General features: G+C 31.2%; 2 protein-coding genes across 2 annotated transcripts in view; both read left to right on the top strand.

Annotated features, from left to right (window-relative positions):
- The window catches only part of LOC145323954 (uncharacterized), a 34,928-nt gene extending 26,235 nt beyond the window's left edge, over nucleotides 1-8,693 (top strand). The window contains exons 4-18 of the mRNA XM_080166569.1: nucleotides 2,138-3,225; nucleotides 3,291-3,450; nucleotides 3,548-3,660; nucleotides 3,769-3,812; nucleotides 3,907-3,996; nucleotides 4,145-4,261; nucleotides 4,682-4,749; nucleotides 5,201-5,288; nucleotides 5,585-5,640; nucleotides 5,717-5,760; nucleotides 5,922-5,952; nucleotides 7,496-7,540; nucleotides 7,775-7,841; nucleotides 8,161-8,238; nucleotides 8,541-8,693. Coding sequence (XP_080022695.1) covers nucleotides 2,138-3,225; nucleotides 3,291-3,450; nucleotides 3,548-3,660; nucleotides 3,769-3,812; nucleotides 3,907-3,996; nucleotides 4,145-4,261; nucleotides 4,682-4,749; nucleotides 5,201-5,288; nucleotides 5,585-5,640; nucleotides 5,717-5,760; nucleotides 5,922-5,952; nucleotides 7,496-7,540; nucleotides 7,775-7,841; nucleotides 8,161-8,238; nucleotides 8,541-8,614 — 2,163 coding nt within the window. The 3' untranslated portion in view covers nucleotides 8,615-8,693. The remainder of the gene's footprint in view (nucleotides 1-2,137; nucleotides 3,226-3,290; nucleotides 3,451-3,547; nucleotides 3,661-3,768; nucleotides 3,813-3,906; nucleotides 3,997-4,144; nucleotides 4,262-4,681; nucleotides 4,750-5,200; nucleotides 5,289-5,584; nucleotides 5,641-5,716; nucleotides 5,761-5,921; nucleotides 5,953-7,495; nucleotides 7,541-7,774; nucleotides 7,842-8,160; nucleotides 8,239-8,540) is intronic.
- The window catches only part of LOC145323956 (uncharacterized), a 342,132-nt gene that overhangs the window by 26,235 nt on the left and 297,450 nt on the right, over nucleotides 1-18,447 (top strand). The window lies entirely within an intron of this gene.

The raw sequence follows: 18,447 nt of genomic DNA, 5'->3' as shown, positions 1-18,447 counted from the left end.
AAATGGAATAACAGGAAAAATCTGAACGCTTTTATTTACTATAGTGTTTCTAGGGATATTTAACTCGTCATATATAGTTGAACAATTAACTGATAATGATTCATTTCATGACTCAAAATTGCCAATTAATGTTTTAATTACTTAGTAATTCGGAAATAAAGATCTATTTTAAATTCATATTATTGTTTTTAAAATTTGTAATCAAAAGTGGGCATGAGATGTGCCAACTGAATTTACTTTGTTACTTTTGAATAAACCTGTTTTTAGCTTCGTTATTGTATTTGATATTAAATAAAAAATATTGCTTATATTATCAATTTCTAAGTAACTATACATTGGTTAAAGGCAAGGATTATGTTATAACTAGGCTTAACCGTTAGGAATAATAGAGAACTATGTCAAAAAGTTTAGTTTTATCTATAGACAGAAAAAAAGACAATTAATTGCACATCTATTTACTCCTAAAAAATTTCTTACAATCTTGGATTTAGTTATAATCAGTGGAAAACCCGTTTTTTAAGGAAATGATAGCCTTTTTTGCCCTATCTTTGAGATTATATGCATAAGATGATGTTAAGGTTTGATAATCTGATGAGAAATTTTTTTGTTCACATTCCCTTTAAATCCTAAAATTTCTGTAATTCTTGGTAGTGTTAGCTGTTCTAGAGCTATCTTCAATCAAAGTTAAAATAGTTTTAAAAGCTATTGATCCATCTCAACCCAAGACTACTTTATCAAACTAACATCTTTGTACAGGCCATATATATATTTCAATAACTAAGGTTATCATTCTCAATCGTCCTGTAAAGGAAAAAAAACAAATCATTAAATAATACATACAAAAAGTCTATTTTTGAAGAATCTGAATAAGATATTTAACGTTTCTTTTTTTCTTTTTGATTTGAAGAATTGTAGAGATGCATCGCATCTTTATAAAAGGTTATATAATTAGAAATGCTGTTAAAATAAAATTTTCATAATTCATATTAATAAAAACACATACCTATAAACTATTTTGACATTTTAAACATATTTACACTCCCGCTACATATCTATTTATGGTCTAACAGCAGACCATTTCAAAACAAACAAAAAAACAGCTGAAAGAAAGGGTTGAAGATTTTGAATGGGCGTAGCAAGAGGGGATTGTGGTGTGGTTGTTATTTTCATTTTTTTAAAAACATTGCAACTGCATTTTACATTCTAATATTTAATACAGGGTCAAATTTACGATTATTATATTTTTCTCTAGATAACAAAATCCAAGGGTCATTACTCTGCACTTGCTCTAAAAGGCACCATTTGAAAATCATTGGGCTGGTGTCCATTAGAAGAAAAATGAATACCTACAGCTTTGGTTGAATTTGGTTTAATGGAACTGTTATGGGCATTAAATCTATCACAAATACGATTTTTTGTTTTGCCAATGTACTGTGGTTTTAGTCTACAATTGCCAGATTGTTTAACACATGTTATACAATAAATTACATTAGAAGATAAACAATTCATACTAGAGAGAATAGGAAATTTTTCATTTGTTGTTGATGATGTTAAATAATTTACAAATCTGGGTGAATGTTTACAAAGATTACAATTTCTATTACAATGTTTAACACCAATCATTTTTCTCTCTGATTTTCGATCATTTAAAACAGGAAGTTTGGCTTGAATTAAATATTCTCTGAGATTTTTTGGCCTAGTCCAAGTAATCATTGGTGGGTGGGGAAAAATTCTTTTTAGTCTAGGATTTTTTACCATAACTTTCCAAAATCTAAAAATTATATTTGAAATAGAGGGTAAACGGGGGTCATATTGTAAAGATAAAACTGGGCGTTTTATTTCAGATTGCTTAGCAACTTTTTGTAAAGCAACATTTCTATTAATAATTTTCACTTTATCAAAAGCTTTTGTTATATAATTAACTTTATAACCACGTGATAAAAGCTTTATTAAAATATAACTTTGTTATCACTCCATTATACTTAAGAATTATCAGAGCTTGGCATAATTTGTTGAAAATGTGAAATGATATCAACTTCTCTAGCTAATTAAAAAAGAGATATATTGTAAAATTTCTGTTAAAGAAAGTTGGTCAAATTAAAAACACTTTTTATCCTTTTAAAATTTTAATTTTCAGGCAAGTTGTGAAGCTGATGGATGTTGCTGGGAACCTGCATTGAATCAAAATGGAACAAGAGATACTCCCTGGTGCTTTCACTCTAATGAGGATGAAAATCCCTGTGCTGCTGATGTAGTCAACTGGGGTGGTACTGATCCAGGCTTTACTGATGAGTACTACAATATTATGTATGGATTATATGAAGCTAACCTTAACATAGATGGCTCTGGTGCTGTTGTTGCTGCGCCAGATCAAGAAACTCCTGGTGGATCTTACTACTACCACTGGATGAGAGATGCTGGTCTTAGTATTAAGGCTTGGCTGGATATAAATGACAATGATTATGATTCTGTGCATGTAGTGCTTGATGCCTATGCTGGATGGGTAAAAAAAGTGCAACACAAGACTGACCCCAATGCAATTGATGTAAGAGTAGAGCCTAAATTTGAAATCCCAAGTGGAGATCCTTACACTGGTGGCTGGTGCAGACCCCAAACTGATGGTCCAGCACTCAGAGCAATGGCAATGTCTAAGTGGGGAATGATCTTGGCCAGTACAGGCAAGGGAGATGCCAATGAAATCTGGGAAATAGTAAAGTATGACATGGCATGGGTAGAGGATCACTGGACAGAACTTGGCTGTGATCTCTGGGAAGAAGTTAGGTCTGATGATTTCTATTTTAACAGAATGGCCTACATTTATTCTCTTAATGTTGCAGCAGACTTTGGGGATATGATTGGTGAGAGTGGAGCTGCATACAGAAGCCTAGCAGAAGAAATCAAAACTGCCACTAAAACTCATTGGAAAGATGGATTCCTGTATGAGTCAACAAATCGTCCTATTGATGGTGCTGTAATTCACTCTATTGCTACCTTTGGAGAATACATGTTCCCACCAGAATCTGAGGAAGCTGCAGCAACCATCAGAGTCATTACCAAATCCTTCTGTCAAGAATACCCCATCAATCAAGAAGAAATTGGAGCAGGTGAGGTTGGAATTCTTATTGGCAGATATCCTGGTGATGGTTATGCTGGTGGTAATCCTTGGCAACTGTTGACAGCAGTTCTTGGTGAACTTTTCTACTTGGGTGGTCAGGCAACTTACAGGTAATTTTGAAGTAATTATTCATAAAATATCTTTAAAAACTGTTAATTTATATGCTTTTGTTTAGAGAGGTTAGAAAGAGAGGAGACTATACTTTAAGCAGAGAGAAGAATAATGAATGGATGACACTGCTTAAGTTGAAGGATGGTGCCACAGCTTTGCAGCTTGCCAGAGCCCAGGTTGCTGCTGGAGATGCTGTGATGACCAGACTATTTGCTCATGTTCAGGTAACAATTGATGAGATATCAGTAATATGGAAGATAAATATAATTTGTAGTTCTTTAGGCATTGCCTTCATAGATTTTCTTTAATATTTTTTGACAGGATGCAGATGGAAGAGTTGATGAACAGATTGACAAATTCACTGGAGCTCAAGCTTCTGCCCAGGGTCTTACCTGGAGTTATGCCAATATTCTTCATGCTCTTCATGTTAGAAAGTAAATTAGTTTTATATTTAAAATATATAATAATGCTTTTAACCAAGAAATGATTATTTGTTTAAAGGTGTTTTTCTTAAATATAATATTTTTTTTTTTAACATTTAGGAACCTTGATCCAAGTGAAAAGACAACTACCCCTAAACCAACAGGTGAAATAATAGTTAATAGTATAATTATAGATAGTAGGCTTTAAAGTAGATGAGAAAATCTCATATGATCTTTTCTAAACTTCTTTTCTACTAGGTGCTACAACTGCAGGTCCCACAGATGGAACTACTAATCCTACAGGTGGTCCTACTAACCCAACTGATCCCACTGGCAGCCCTACAACAGGAATACAATTATTTTAAAAGAAGTCTTTAATACTAAAGAAAGAATGTAATAATTGAAATATGTAATTGTGTAGATTTGGTAGAATAGACCTTAACAAGATTTAATTTACCATTTTTCAATTTTAAAAGATAATTGTAAAAATTTACAGCTCCTCCTAACCCTGGTAAATGTTGCAGCAAAGTTAAGTTTTCTTCCGCTGAAGGAATCAATGCCAACTTCCCAGAATTTGTTGGAGAGTATAGCAGAGTCAATACAGATGTCAATAGTGAGTTTTTATCATTTATAAAAAATATTTTGAATAACATGGTTAGCATTAAAAAATTTGAGAGAATCATAACTGGGAATCTGCATTAACCTATCCAATCCATTAACCTAGGTCAAATTGTAAATTTAGTGTCCTCAGTCAGTCTGGCAGAAAGTCAGTCCATAATTCTTGCACATTCTTATTTTTTGACAACTCAACTTCTGCTCTATAACTCACTTTGTCTGTTTTCCAATACATGTTTGATTTTGTCATCCTGCTAATCCACTCAATTAGGAATAGATAAAGACTACAATTGTTCACAAAAGTAAAAAGATAAATTCTAGTATTTCTCCCTCATTAAATATTTGAAATAGTAATAGATAAACAAATATATGGGTTATTATTTGTAGTAGCATAGTTAATCCAGGTATTTATTTCTAGATCACGGAGTGTTTAAGAAGACAGATGGAAATGTTTACCTACACTATGTTGAAGAAATAGAACATAAGGTAACCAAGGATCTCAATATTCATAAAGTTTAACTAAAATTCAGCATTCACATGTTGTCAAACTGTCATAATGTAGGTTGGGAAAGATCCACCTACATTTATTGATGTTACCATAAAGGATTCTCTTCTAGGATTCAATATAATATTCAATTCAACTTAATTGAGGCTGTCGAGTTTAAAGTATATCCCATCTCCCACTTCAATTTTTAGTTCTTAAAAGAAAAGTTAAATAAACTTTTGGAGGGGTTAATTTTTTTATATGCAATTTCTCCCTCTAAATAGTTTTGATACATCCTAGGAGAAGCCAATAGATTATCTATGAGCACAAAATTTTATAGTAATTCTTAGCAACAGGTATTTGGAATTTTTAAAACTAACCAGGAGGTTAGAGTTGATAAATAAATAGACACAACTTGTCATCAGGATTTTCTAAGAAACCCTAACTATTTAGTTTGAAGCCTGGATTTTCAGTGAGGAAATTGGAGATGATACTGCTACAGTAATAAATGATAACCCTAAGCCCTGCCCAGATGCTGAAGGTAAACATTAATTTAAATTTCTTTTATATATTTATCTATAATACAAAGTAGAATGATGTATGTTCATCTGTCTGTCCATCTGAAGTCTTAAATCTTGGTAACTGCAGAACTAATTAGGCTCTTCTATTCAAGGAATATAGCTAATGATGCTGTGGTGGTTTTTAGCTATTGTTTAGGTGGGTGAGACTCCTTTAACCCCCAAAAAATGTGAATTGGGGACAAAGCCACTAGTAATGATAACATTGTATTTTTCTAATTTAGCTTTTCTGTCTAATATCTGTCTACTATTTTTATAGCACAAACATGGAGCTGGTTGAATGGTGATCACTGGGAAATAGACTCAACAGCACAGGTTATATAATAAGATTTATAGAAACTTCAAACATTTTCTTAAATAATTAAATTCGAAATTTTTTTTTAATATTCAGGTTATTTGTGATGATCCCTTCCATTTTTGCTGTAACAAAATTACGTAAGTTTTTATTAAATTGTACCATATAAATTTCACTTATATAATGTTGTTGTATTTGATTATTTGAAATTATTGAGGTATTGCTTTCTTCAACACAACAAATTAATTGTTGAGAGTAAGAACTAAGTTTCATACTAAATATTTATTCTTTTAATTTTTAGGTTAGCTTCAACTGGTGGCATCTCAAACCAGGAAAATACAATAATTTTTAGCAAGAATAAACAAAATAATGATTCTTATTATTGCACAATCAATAATATGAGTTATTAAAACTATTTTAGGAGTATTATTATATATATTAAAACAATATTTCCATATATTAGATATTTTAGATATTTATTAATTCCACTAATTATATATAACAAATTTTTATATAAGTTCATTACATTGAATAGACAATAGCAATAATGATATATTAAATATAACTAGGAAGATCATGGCACTACATTTGTATAATAGATACTATTGTAGGTTTACCCATGACTTAATTTTAATTTTTATGTTACTGATTGTGAGAAGACGGCGAAGGATAAGGCAGGCTGAAGGCTGAGAGTATGTACATAAGTAATTATTTTATGGACATGTACAAGGGTTATTGTGTAGGTTTTAGTAGCAGATATTGCAATTATGATCGCTACAGTTTATGAATAGTTTGTATTTATCTATAAAGTGTTTTTTATTTGTTTTAATTCTATATTTAGTTCATTCCAGTCTTTGGGAATGGTAAATTTTGTTATAGATGATTTGTTTGCTCCGTTTATTTTCAAGTTCCAATTATTCCTGCGTAGTCTCTCATGTGGAACTTCTTTTTTTATTAAGTTTAGAATTGCAGTTTGTGCGTATTCATAGAAAACGGATTGTCCTATTAATAGGTTATTGTATGTGATTAGATCTTTGAATTTGAGAATTTTGTATTTCTTAAAGAGTGGTTCAGTGTGGATTCTTCTGGATGATCCATGTATGTTTAAAATGATACGTTTTTGTATAGTAGTGATTGTATTTAAAGCTTTTGTGTTGTTTGGTGCCCAAATGCTAATTCCATATTCTATGAAAGGCTTACCTAGTGCATTGTAGCATAGTATTTTTTGCTTTGTTGGAATCTCTTTTTTTATGTTTCTTAAGATATGATTGCATGTATTTAATTTGCTTGTTGTTTTATTGATGTGGCTATTAAAATTTGCTTTTTCATCTAATAGAAATCCTAGGAATTTGAAAGAGGATTCTTGAGTATTAATGTGATTACTTTTAACAGTTTGTATGATAGTATTGTTTATTTTAATGTTAATTTCTTGTTTTGTGTTGAAATTTATAATTCTTGTTTTAGTGGTGTTTAGGGTTAGTTTATTGTGGTTGAACCATTCAGTGATTTCTGCCATTAAAGTGTTTCCTAGAGCTTCTGTTTCTGTTTTGTTTTTGCCACTTACCGCAATCATGGTGTCATCTGCAAAGAGATTTATGAAACATTTGATCATGTCTGGTAAATCATTTATATAAATGATGAAAAGTAATGGTCCTAGTATTGATCCTTGTGGCACCCCAATTTTTGAAGCTAGAAAGTTGGAGAATTTTTCACCGATTTTGCATGTATGTGTTCTGCCTTTAGATAATTTTTAAACCAGTTGAGTTCTGTATTTTGTATTCCTATTTTTTTGAGTTTGGTTAGTAGTATGATTATGTCAACGGTGTCAAATAGTTTAAAAAATTATTACTTTTTATTATTGTATTTTATGCATAGTTACCTGAATATCTTGGCGAATATACAAGAAATGTGATAAAAGGAAAATTTATTTAAGCTATTTTTTCACAAATTCATTTTTTTATGGGGGGGGGGGAGATATATAGAATATGTCCCCTACAACTCAAGAGGGATATCAGGTGTGAATAGTTTTTGACAACCTTTTAGCTTTACCCCTCCCCCTACTTCCATCTTATAGGGATTATTATTCTTTTAAATCATCTCCTTAACATTAGATTTAATTATTCATTTAGCTTAAATACTAATTTTGGCATAGGACGACCTAGTTACAAGAAAGGTGATCTGAACCTGTTCCATTTGAAAGATGCTGCCAACCATATTGAAGGTGAGTTGATCTTTTTATTAAAAATCATATTAACCCCTCAAAATAAAATAAAAAATGATTCAGTATAAATATAGCTAGAATTTTTTGTGATCTTAAAAAATATTTTGCAGTTTTCATATAAAAGGCTTCATTTTTTAAACTTCCACTTTTTATACATATGAAAGTTCTTATTTTAGTCCAGTTGAAATATTTAATAAGAGAGTAGTTTAGATTAGTATTGATGTAATTTTATTATCATAGTATTAAGATTTAAAATATACACTTATATGTAAATAAATAAGCCAAATAAAGAATCAAATAATAACAATGATATTATTAGGTTGGACTATTGGTGAAAGTCTGTCCAAGCTTGGATCACTATATAGTGAAGGAACTGCAGATTGTCCTCAAAATACAGGTAACTACAGTGTGTGTTTTTTTAATGGAACAAAAGTATTGCTTAATTTAACCCACTTACTATTGACAGAATTTAATCACCAATATCTCATCATGGTTGAGTGTTCAAATGTTCAACCACTAATTTAAATCTACAGAAGGGGTAATTTTGTGTCTCATCCTTGGGGATGTACATAAATTTATTATTGCCATTGTCTTATCACTTTTAATCTCTGGAATTTTTGGCTTTACAACAAACAGATGGCCACCAAAAAGTAGTAAATTGGCTGAAACATACGATTTTTTAATTTAAAATTATTTTAGAAGGAAACTGGGAGTTTATTAGTGGAAGTAACTGGAATGAAGATCCTACCCTCACAGTTACTTGCAATGAATAAAACTATTGTATTATTACTTTTTGTATATTGAAGTTTAAATGTTAAAATTTGTAAAAATAATATAATTATTAATAAATAATACTAAGCTTTTGTTAATAAATCAAATGGTTTTGAATCATATCATAAAACACATAATCATGAATTAGTTTTACATTATTTTTTTACCGGAATATTTTAAGGTTTCCTTCTTAATATAAAAACTGTCTAACCCCTAGCTTTAATTTCTACCCATTAAGTATCTATTTAAATTTTAAGTCAAAGCCTGTAGACAGATTTCACAAAATAAAAAAATCTTCAAATCTCATAAATTTGCTTGTTATCAGACCTTTAACATAAATATACAAAATGCAAAGCCTCTAATCAAAACCTTCTTGAATGCTTTGATTTTGTTTTGAAAAGTGGAATTGCAATATTCGCGCTAGGTTTAGACCTTTATCTGAATTTTAAAATGGTAAATGGTTGATTCCTCTGAAGCTTACAGTTGGCCGATTTTTTAGAGACTAAGTAATTGAAATAAAAAGACTTTATAAACCTATTTTAAGTAAAAATGTTATGTCAATTTATTAAAAGTTTGTTTTATTCAACAAATGAATTATTTAGAATTGTTTGGTAAGGATTTTGAGGAAATTTAGTATGAAACATTATTATGATAGAATGTTCAATTTTTCACTGGAAAAAAATAATGGACACTCTAAATAAAATATTTTAGGTATAAAAGCTCGGATGCTTTTTAAGATAGACGTCTGATTTCTTGAGTGATGATTCCTATAACCAATGTGCAAGTGGTCCGTCGGTCATGCATAATAAATATCGAAAAAATAAAGAAAAAAGACAGCATTTTTATGTAAATATTTTGCAAACTACTGATAACATTTTTGATGTGTCGGTCTACCTGTAATGCTCTTTACAGAAATGTATTTGCAAGCTTGTTAACGTTTAATGAAGATTAAAGTACGTGAGGGCGGGGAAACAATGCTGTTTATTACACTAGTCCCCAAAGATTTATAATAATGTTTTCTATTCGTTGGTTTAACAACAATTTTGTTGAATCTTGATTGATTGGTTCTTTAAGTTCAGTTCTTACCCTCTACAAGCGTTATTGTTCATTTGTACTACCGTTTCAGAGCTTTGCTTTTATAGAGGCTGTCATCCTTGTTAAAGAATACATACCAGCCTGGATAGAAAAAGAGACAAACATGACTACTCACAGAGTATCTTAAAAATAATTGATTTGAAACAGGGATCTAAAGGGATAAGACGTTCCCGATGATAATACACAAAACTAGCTCTTCTGTAGATTACAATTAGTGTACGGAACATTTGGACACTCAACTTAATAAACCAACCAATTAAAATTTATTAATAGTCCCCAAAGTTATTAAGCCAATTTATTTAAAAAAACATTATTATAAAACTTGAGGGACTATAGTGTATTAAACAGCCCATTGTCCCCTCACTCCATGGAATGAACTTCATATGAGCTTTGCTCTATCTGACGACAACAGGGACTTTGTTTAAAAACTTTTTCAATTCTGAGGAATTTAGAACTTTGTAAAGACAATATTAGAATATGGAAAGTTATAACGAGGAGGGAGGGGACAATGGCATGTTTATTAGACTATTCCCCAAAGTTTGATGATAGCATTTTCTGATTCATTGACTTAACAACTTTAGGGACTTTTATAAATTTTGTTAGGTGGGATCTTTAAGTTGAGTGTCCAAACGTTTCAACCTTTAATTGTAATCTACATAAGGGGTAATTTTGTGCATCATCAATGGGGTTGCACATCAATTTATCAGCCATTGTCTTATCCCCTAAGATCCCTGAAAGTTAACACTCTTAAACTTTTTTATATGAATTTATTCTAGACTATTATTAATTGAATTAACATTGTTACAAAAGGATAAGACAATGGCCAATAAATTGATGTACATCCCCAATGATGACACACAAAGTAACCACTTTTGTAGTTTAAAATTAATGGTTTAAATGTTTAAACACCTAAAATTGTGTAAAAGTCCCCAAAGTTGTTAAGCCAAGGAATAAGAAAACGTTATTGTAAACTTTGGGACTAGTATGCTAAACCCCATTGTCCCCTCTCACTCTGACTGTCACTTGTTTATTAATCTTTACCATTCTATTTTAAAACCCCTATAATTTTACAACTAAATTAGAGGGAAGCTAATACTTTTTAGTAGCGAAGCTACTCTATAATTTCAAATGTCCGTCCGTCTGTCCGTCAGACACGGAAAGGGGGAAACGTGATTTTCTCGACTCCTATTCAAGATAGACAGCTGAAATTTTTAATGAAGATTCCTGTGTACATTGTTTTGTCCATCTTACTGTTGGGCTGCTTGATCGATTTCTAGACTTTCAAGTTTTTGTGATTTATTCAACTTCTTTTCAAGATAGAGACCTGAAATCTTTAGTGATTTCCCTATTTTCTCAAGTTTGTTGTTTATTGTATGACACTGCTCTATATTAAATTTATCCCGATATCCATTCAGAATTTTTTATCTTCGCTACTTTTGGATGTTGTCATCCTCGTTTAGAAAGAATTAAAAATATAAAAATAAGATTAAAATTACAAAAACTTCTTTATTGAGAAGAATTGATGTAGCTTAAAATTATGATCAACCACAAAAAAAACCTGTTGTGGTTTAGAATTACGATTGGAAGTTTAGATACTGTTACAATGTCAAATCCAATCATGATTCAACTATACTTCCGAAAGAGTTTAAGGAAACGAATAACAGAATGAGTTTATCTATAATACAAAGTAGAACGATGTCTGTCTGTCCGTCTGACCGTCTGTCTGTCTGTCCCTTAAGATCTCGGTAACCACTGAACCGATCGGATTCTACTCTTCAGGGTATCTACCTATTGGTCCTGTGGTGGTTTTAAGCTATTTTCTCGGGGGGTGGGACACCCCCAACCCCCCCAAAAAACCAAAAAATCCCCCCCCATTTTTTTTTTTTTTTTTTTTTTTTTTTTTTTTTGGAAGGAGATTTCCATGGTCCTTTACGATTTTCGCAATAATTTTTTTTTATCACCTCTTGGGGCAAAGCCCCTAGAGGCTAGGGGCGAAGCCGCTAGTAGACTATTAAAGCAGTATCATTTACTCCCTTTAACTTTTGATATTTAAGCAATTGGTGCGATTAATTTGTCTTTCTTTAGCCCATCTCTCTTATATAGCACCACAAATATGTTATTTTGATGACTTGCGTTTGTAAAAAGTTGTAGTAAGCAGGAATTTAGGGAAGGGACAAAAAAATAAAAAAAATGCTTCCCCTCCCAATTTTTTTTTTTTTTTGAGGGTTGGAGGGAAGAAATATTGTATATATTAATGTGAAAATAAGAGGAGAGGTGTAAAATTCAATTGGGGTGGTTAAAAAAAAACGTTTAAAATGTGTAAACCTTCCACAACACCCCCCCCCCCCCAAAAAAAAGTAATCTTTATTTCAAAAAAATAAAAATGAAAAAATGGGGTCGTGTTTGATTGATAATACCTCCCCAAAATTTACGCTAAATTTAAAATTATGGTATAACTATTTGCGGTAAAGTTTTTTCTCAAATTGTTGTGAGAAAAATAAACCTTGTTGATTTACTTGATCAAATGGGATTAATTTTTTAGGATATTAGATTAAACAAGGATGAAAATAAATTCAAAATAATATCATATTTTTTATATTATCAAGTAAATAATATTATTGTTTTTCATTGGATGATTATCTGTTTTTGGGGACGGACAGCAATTGAAAAAAAATGGTTAGATTCCAAGCATTCATCTACCTATTTGGCAGCTATGGCTGTAAATATAGATGTATGACCAAGACAACTACTATACCTGGATCCAGTGTTGGGTACCTGTTTTGTCTACTAGCAAATTGCTTTCTACTCTATTCAAGCGACTTGGCTGTGTTAATATTCCCGACGCTATTGGCTGATATTCAAAGACCCAATTGAAAGTCGTCAAAGAGTCGACGGGGTGGGGACATACAATTATTTAAACCCCTCTCACTCTATTGTTTTGCTCTAATGTTTAACCAAACATATTCATCAATATTATGTAGAAAAATGCCTTTCTATTCTTTGTATAGTATCAAAAGTGTAAAAATGAAGGACCGGTTCTAATAATAGAAAAGCTTCGCTATTAAAAAGTTCTAGAACAAGATTACTTGCTAATGGACAAATTTAGTTGACATTTGTCATACCACTATGGAACATTGTAAAAAAATTGTAAAAAACAAGGATAATAATTTTAGTTAGAGAATAGCATAACCTTAATGCAAAGTTAAAGATTTATCTGTGATGTGAAGTTATGTTTTGTTGTGAATTATTGTGGTCATAGTAAATAAAACCTAGCCTGTTATCTAACTATGTATTTATGTAACGCCTATATCAAAAATGTAAGTTCTTTTTGTTTGGCTCAAACATTAAATGTACTAAAACAATTTATGTATGAACCTCATTTTTAATTTTTGTTTAAAATAACAAAAAAATTGGAGGAGTGGTGATTTTTGATTTTTTCTAGGGGTGATTTATCTTGGGAGGATGGTACCACCACCCTCCCAAGATAAATCACCCCTAGAAAAAATCACAAAATAGTTATAAACCTTCCCAGGACCTATGAGAAGCCACTCTGTTGAAGAGAACCCGATCGGTTTATTGGTTAGCAAGATCCTTCAGTACAAACAAACAAACAGATATACAGACAGACATCATTCTACTTTGTATTATGGATTATCTTCTGTTCTCTAAAATCAGCCTAAATTTTCAACAGAGTATTGTTGTTTTACTCAAAACAAGGCTGACATCATTTAAAGGAAACCTTTCAAAAAAAAATTATGTAAATATTTCGTAATATTACTTTACTAGGGGCTGTGCCCCAAGAGGTTTGATCAACCTAATTTTTCGTATTCTAGATTTAAAAAAAAAAAGTAAAAATTTTTTTTTTTTGGGGGGGTATTTTTCATTTTTTGTGGGGGGTTGGGGGTATCCCACCCCCCAAGAAAATAGCTTAAAACCATCACAGGACCAGTAGGTATATCCCCTGGAGAGTAGGGCCCAATCGGTTCAGTGGTTACTGAGATCTTAAGGTTCAGACGGACAGACAGACGGACAGACAGACGGACAGACAGACGGACAGACATCGTTCTACTTTGTATTATAGATAGCTTGATATATGCTTGATATAACAAATACTGACATTTTAAAACTTAAATTCAGAAATGCGTTCAAAACTTTGTGTTTAATCGTCCTAGGAATGATTTCAAAAACACCATTCAAGTGATGATTATAAAGTTACTTCGCTTTCTAAATTGAATCACGCGGTTAGAGAATACGTTTGAAATCGATAGGACAAATATGACATGCCTAAATTAACGATCATAGCTTTCAGTTATTGACGGACGGACGGACAATCCTAAATGTAGAAAAGCTTCGCTGTTAATAAGCTGTGTGAAAGACATTTACCAGTTGTATACAATATCAGGGATCTAAAGGGATAAGACAATGGCCTATAAATTAATGTATATCCCCAATGATGATACACAAAATTATCCCTTCTGTAGATTACAATTAGTGGTTAAAACGTTTGGAGACTCAATTTAATAAACCAACCTATGAAAATTCAATATAAGTCCCCAAAGTTGTTAAGCCAACGAATAAGGATTAGTTAATATAAAACTTTGGGGACTAGTGTAATAAACAGCTCATTGTCCCCTTCCTCTCTGATTCAATACAGTTGTGTGTATGTTTGTGATATATGGGTGTAAAGGGTTAAACATATTTTACTTCAATTCCTAACCTTCTTTTTACTCTATATTTCTCAACAAAATATGGGTAAACTTGGGAAAAATACAAAAATTAATATTTTACTTTCGAAAATAATTGTCATATATTTAAAACTTAAATATTTCTATGGGATTGAAAAAAACACCTTTTGGTTCCTGTTTAAATACTAGATGCTAGAGAACTCTAGGGTTTAATGATGGGTTATGAGAAGTCAAACCTCAACTTTAAATTTGAGATTTAAAGTTGAGATACGGAAAGTGTCTTGTGTGACGTCATAAAAATATGTCAAAAAGACAGGATGAGATGGGGAAGTGGGAAATGAAACCCCCTAAAATAGAGATGAATTTAGACGCATTTTACTGACTTAAACTTGACACTTTCCTTTATCTCCAAGTTTTGGGTATGTATTTATGCTTTACTCTTGGGAGGGTGGTGGTACTCTCCCATAATATTCTTTCAATGAAAAATGAAACTCAACAGCTAGATTGACCTAAAAAATGGAATAATCATATTTTTTTTAGCAATCTATTTTCTTTTTACTGTACCCTACTTTCTTTTCATTCTTGTTTTTAAAAGCGGAGCAATTCTATAATTAGGGTTAATCCGTCCGTAACGGATAGCTTTTTTCATATTTCAAAAATGTTAAAATTGTCATATCGATTTAAAACTAGAAACTCCGTACGTTCATTTAAAATATGTTGATTTTTAACTTTTTTGACAAAATCTTTTTATATGATATAATTATTCTATTCATTTGATTTTTGGAATACTGATTCCTATTACAATGTTATAAGCGTTGCATCTCTATAATAAAGTCCTGAAAATCTAAGTATGCCCTTAAAATATCTTTTATTTGTGCAGTTTTGCAAAAAATTTACTTACAATTTTTTTTCTGGTCAATGACTTTTCTATTGTTAATGTTTGTTACCGCTAAGAGCTTCGCTTTTATGGATGTTGTCATCCTTGGTGTTTTTTTTTTGCAGAAATGTGAGTGAAAAATAAATTGAAACAAAAGTCTAAAGATATTCAATTTCAAAACAACATTGCAAAAAATGTTTTTTCTTAAAACATATTTCAATGGCTCAAAATAAATATAATTAAATTTAATGCGCAAATATAACAAAACAAGGATGACAACATTCATAAAAGTGAAGCTCTGAAACGGTAGGACAAACGAACATTTTAGGACTTGATTATAAAGATGCTTCGCTTGTAATATTGTAATTTGTTGTAAAAATCATACCCGAACACTAATTTAAGCAGCATAAGAAGGCCTTCAAATAATCTGGAATAGCCAAGATCCAATGATGCACAGGAGAAGCTTCACTAAAGAAAAAACGCGTAAAAAGGTCTTTTTCGCGCATTTCTCTGCACTGCGAGATAATTATGCATTATTGATCGATGGCTATTCCAGATTAAGTGTAGGCCTTCTTATGCAGCTTAAAACAGTGTGCGGGCATGATCAGTACGTTCAGCCGTTTGGCCGCTAGCAGCCTTTAAAATTCATAGATTTTTGGAAATTTTCGTTACCAGTAATATTTTACCGTTAACTGCAGTTGATCCCAAGTTTTATGCTATTAAATAGTTATATAATGATATTTTGACACTGCAAAAAATGAATCTTACAAAATAAAATAAAAAATATAGTGATATATATTCCTAAGCTTTATAAGAATTGTCCCTGAAGACCTAAAAACAATTTATCCTTATTACGAGTTCTTACTCGAAACCGTTGTTTAGACTTTCCTACAAAAATATTTTTTTATATTTTGTTTGTGATGCTATAAATCTACATGAGACTATACTCAAGAGGGTTTAAAAGGTTTGAGAGGGGTTATTTAATGTTTTGTTAAAATTTTTAAGAAAGGCAAAATATCCAAGTTTGATAGGGATAAACACCCCTTTACCCCCTTTGGATGTCTATGTCGCCACCATTTTTGATTTTTTAATATTGTAGTTGGAACCCGCCCCTCTTAAAAAAAGATATTCAAAAACGAAGCAAATTTTGGCGCGCTTCAGGCTTTATTTCAACCTTGAATCATCCCATTACCCCCTTTTATGGTATTGAACTTTTACTTTAATTATTAAGATGTTAGCACAGTTTGAAAAGATTTTGTATTTTTGTTGGATAAATAAAAGTGGTTGGGTTTGACTGGGTTAGTTTCTACAATAGACATAATATTTCTAGATTGTTAATCTGAGCCCATTTGTTTTTTAACAACAAATTTTTATTTGATCTAATTATCCGATGTTTGGCTTACTGATTCCTGGACAACAAAGTACAATATTATACGCGAAGCAACTCTATAATCATAATCAAGTCCTAAAAATGTCCGTTTTTAGTGCTTCGCTTTTATAGATGTTGTCATCCTTGTTTAATTCAAATATTCATAACTAATTTATCAAATGTTTTGTTATATGCTTCACATTATACGAGGAAAGAAATATTTACACTAAATAATTTACCCAAGAAAAGCTATATTCTAAGATATGCTAAAATTAATTTCGAAAAATACTTTTACGTACTAAGATCTGTAAATCATTTGAATTGTCTTGAATGTACCTTTAGTATTCTCCTATTGGCTGATTTAGACAGCATGTCTCTAGTTGATTTCTATTTGTTTCAACCAATGAAATGTCTTGAATGTACCTTTAGTATTCTCCTATTGGCTGATTCAGACAGTATATCTCTAATTGATCTCTATTGTTTCTACAACTTTCCCTAAAACATAAATCATTCTTCTCCAGTTCTTAATCAGGAAGAGAGGGTCAGAGTATATTGGGCTGTTTATTACACTAGTCCCCAAAGTCTTAAAATAACGTTTTCTTATTCGCTTTGTCCAAAAGTTTCAACCACTAATTGTAATCTACAGAAGGGGTAATTTTGTGTATCATTATTGGGGATGTATATAAATTTATCGGCAAATGTCTTATCCCTTTAGATCCCTGGTTCTTAATATTGTAACAATTGGGTCTTTTATTTTGATATACCATTCATGAAATAATAAAGAATAGTTATTTCTCGCATCGTATTATAAACAGATTTCCGCGGATATAGAATGTTCAATTATAAGATTAAAACCAGTTTTTTTAGCCCTGAGGTGCCGAAGGCACGGGCTTAAAAACTGGTTTTAATCTTATGATTGTACATTTTTATATTCGTAGAAAGCTGGATATAATACGATGCTAGACATAGTTTTTTCGTATGGATGAGAACCGGTTCCTATCCACCGGATTCGAATGAATACGAGAAAATATATTATCGCAAGGAATTTTTCTTGCAAGAATCTGTATTAAATTCTTTTGATGGTGTATGGATTAGAAATAATCTCAAAAATCAAAGACAACTAAGAGATTCCAATGGCTAAATAAAAAAAAAAATTGAAAGGTTTCCATTATTTTCATTTCAAAGACTCTGGAATTTTGTCTTGAAAAGATCTTTTAATCGAGAATATTCCTAAAAAAACATTTGCATAAAATTTAAAGATGAACTTTTTGAATCTATAAGTCACTGAATACATGTTTTTAAGTTTTATGTTTGTCTTTTTGAATGTCTGTTTAAATGTCTGTTTGTTTGTCTATCTGTTTATTTGTTTGTGTGTCTGTTTGTCTTTCTGTTTGTTTTCTGTCTTTCTGTTTGTATGCTTATATGTCTGTTTGTCTATCTGTCTGTCTGTCTGTTTATTTGTCTTTATGTTTGTTTGTCTTTATGTTTGTTTGTTTGTTTGTCTGTCTTTTTTGTCTTTCTGTCTATCAGTTTGTCTGTGTGCTTGTCTGTCTTTTTTGTCTTTCTGTCTGTCTGACTATTTTGTCTGTCCGTCTGTCTGTTTGTCTGTCTTTTTTGTCTTTCTGTCTATCAGTTTGTGTGCTTGTCTGTCTTTTTTTGTCTTTCTGTCTGTCTGTTTGTCTGTGTGCTTGTCTGTCTATTTTGTCTGTCCGTCTGTCTGTCTTTTTTGTCTTTCTGTCTATCAGTTTGTCTGTGTGCTTGTCTGTCTTTTTTTGTCTTTCTGTCTGTCTGTTTGTCTGTGTGCTTGTC

This window comes from Acartia tonsa, chromosome 7, assembly GCF_053477335.1.
Source record: "Acartia tonsa isolate MP-2025a chromosome 7, ASM5347733v1, whole genome shotgun sequence".
NCBI classification, from domain to species: domain Eukaryota; kingdom Metazoa; phylum Arthropoda; class Copepoda; order Calanoida; family Acartiidae; genus Acartia; species Acartia tonsa.
Note: the sequence above shows the minus strand (reverse complement) of the source record. Positions and strands in the feature narration are given on the sequence as shown.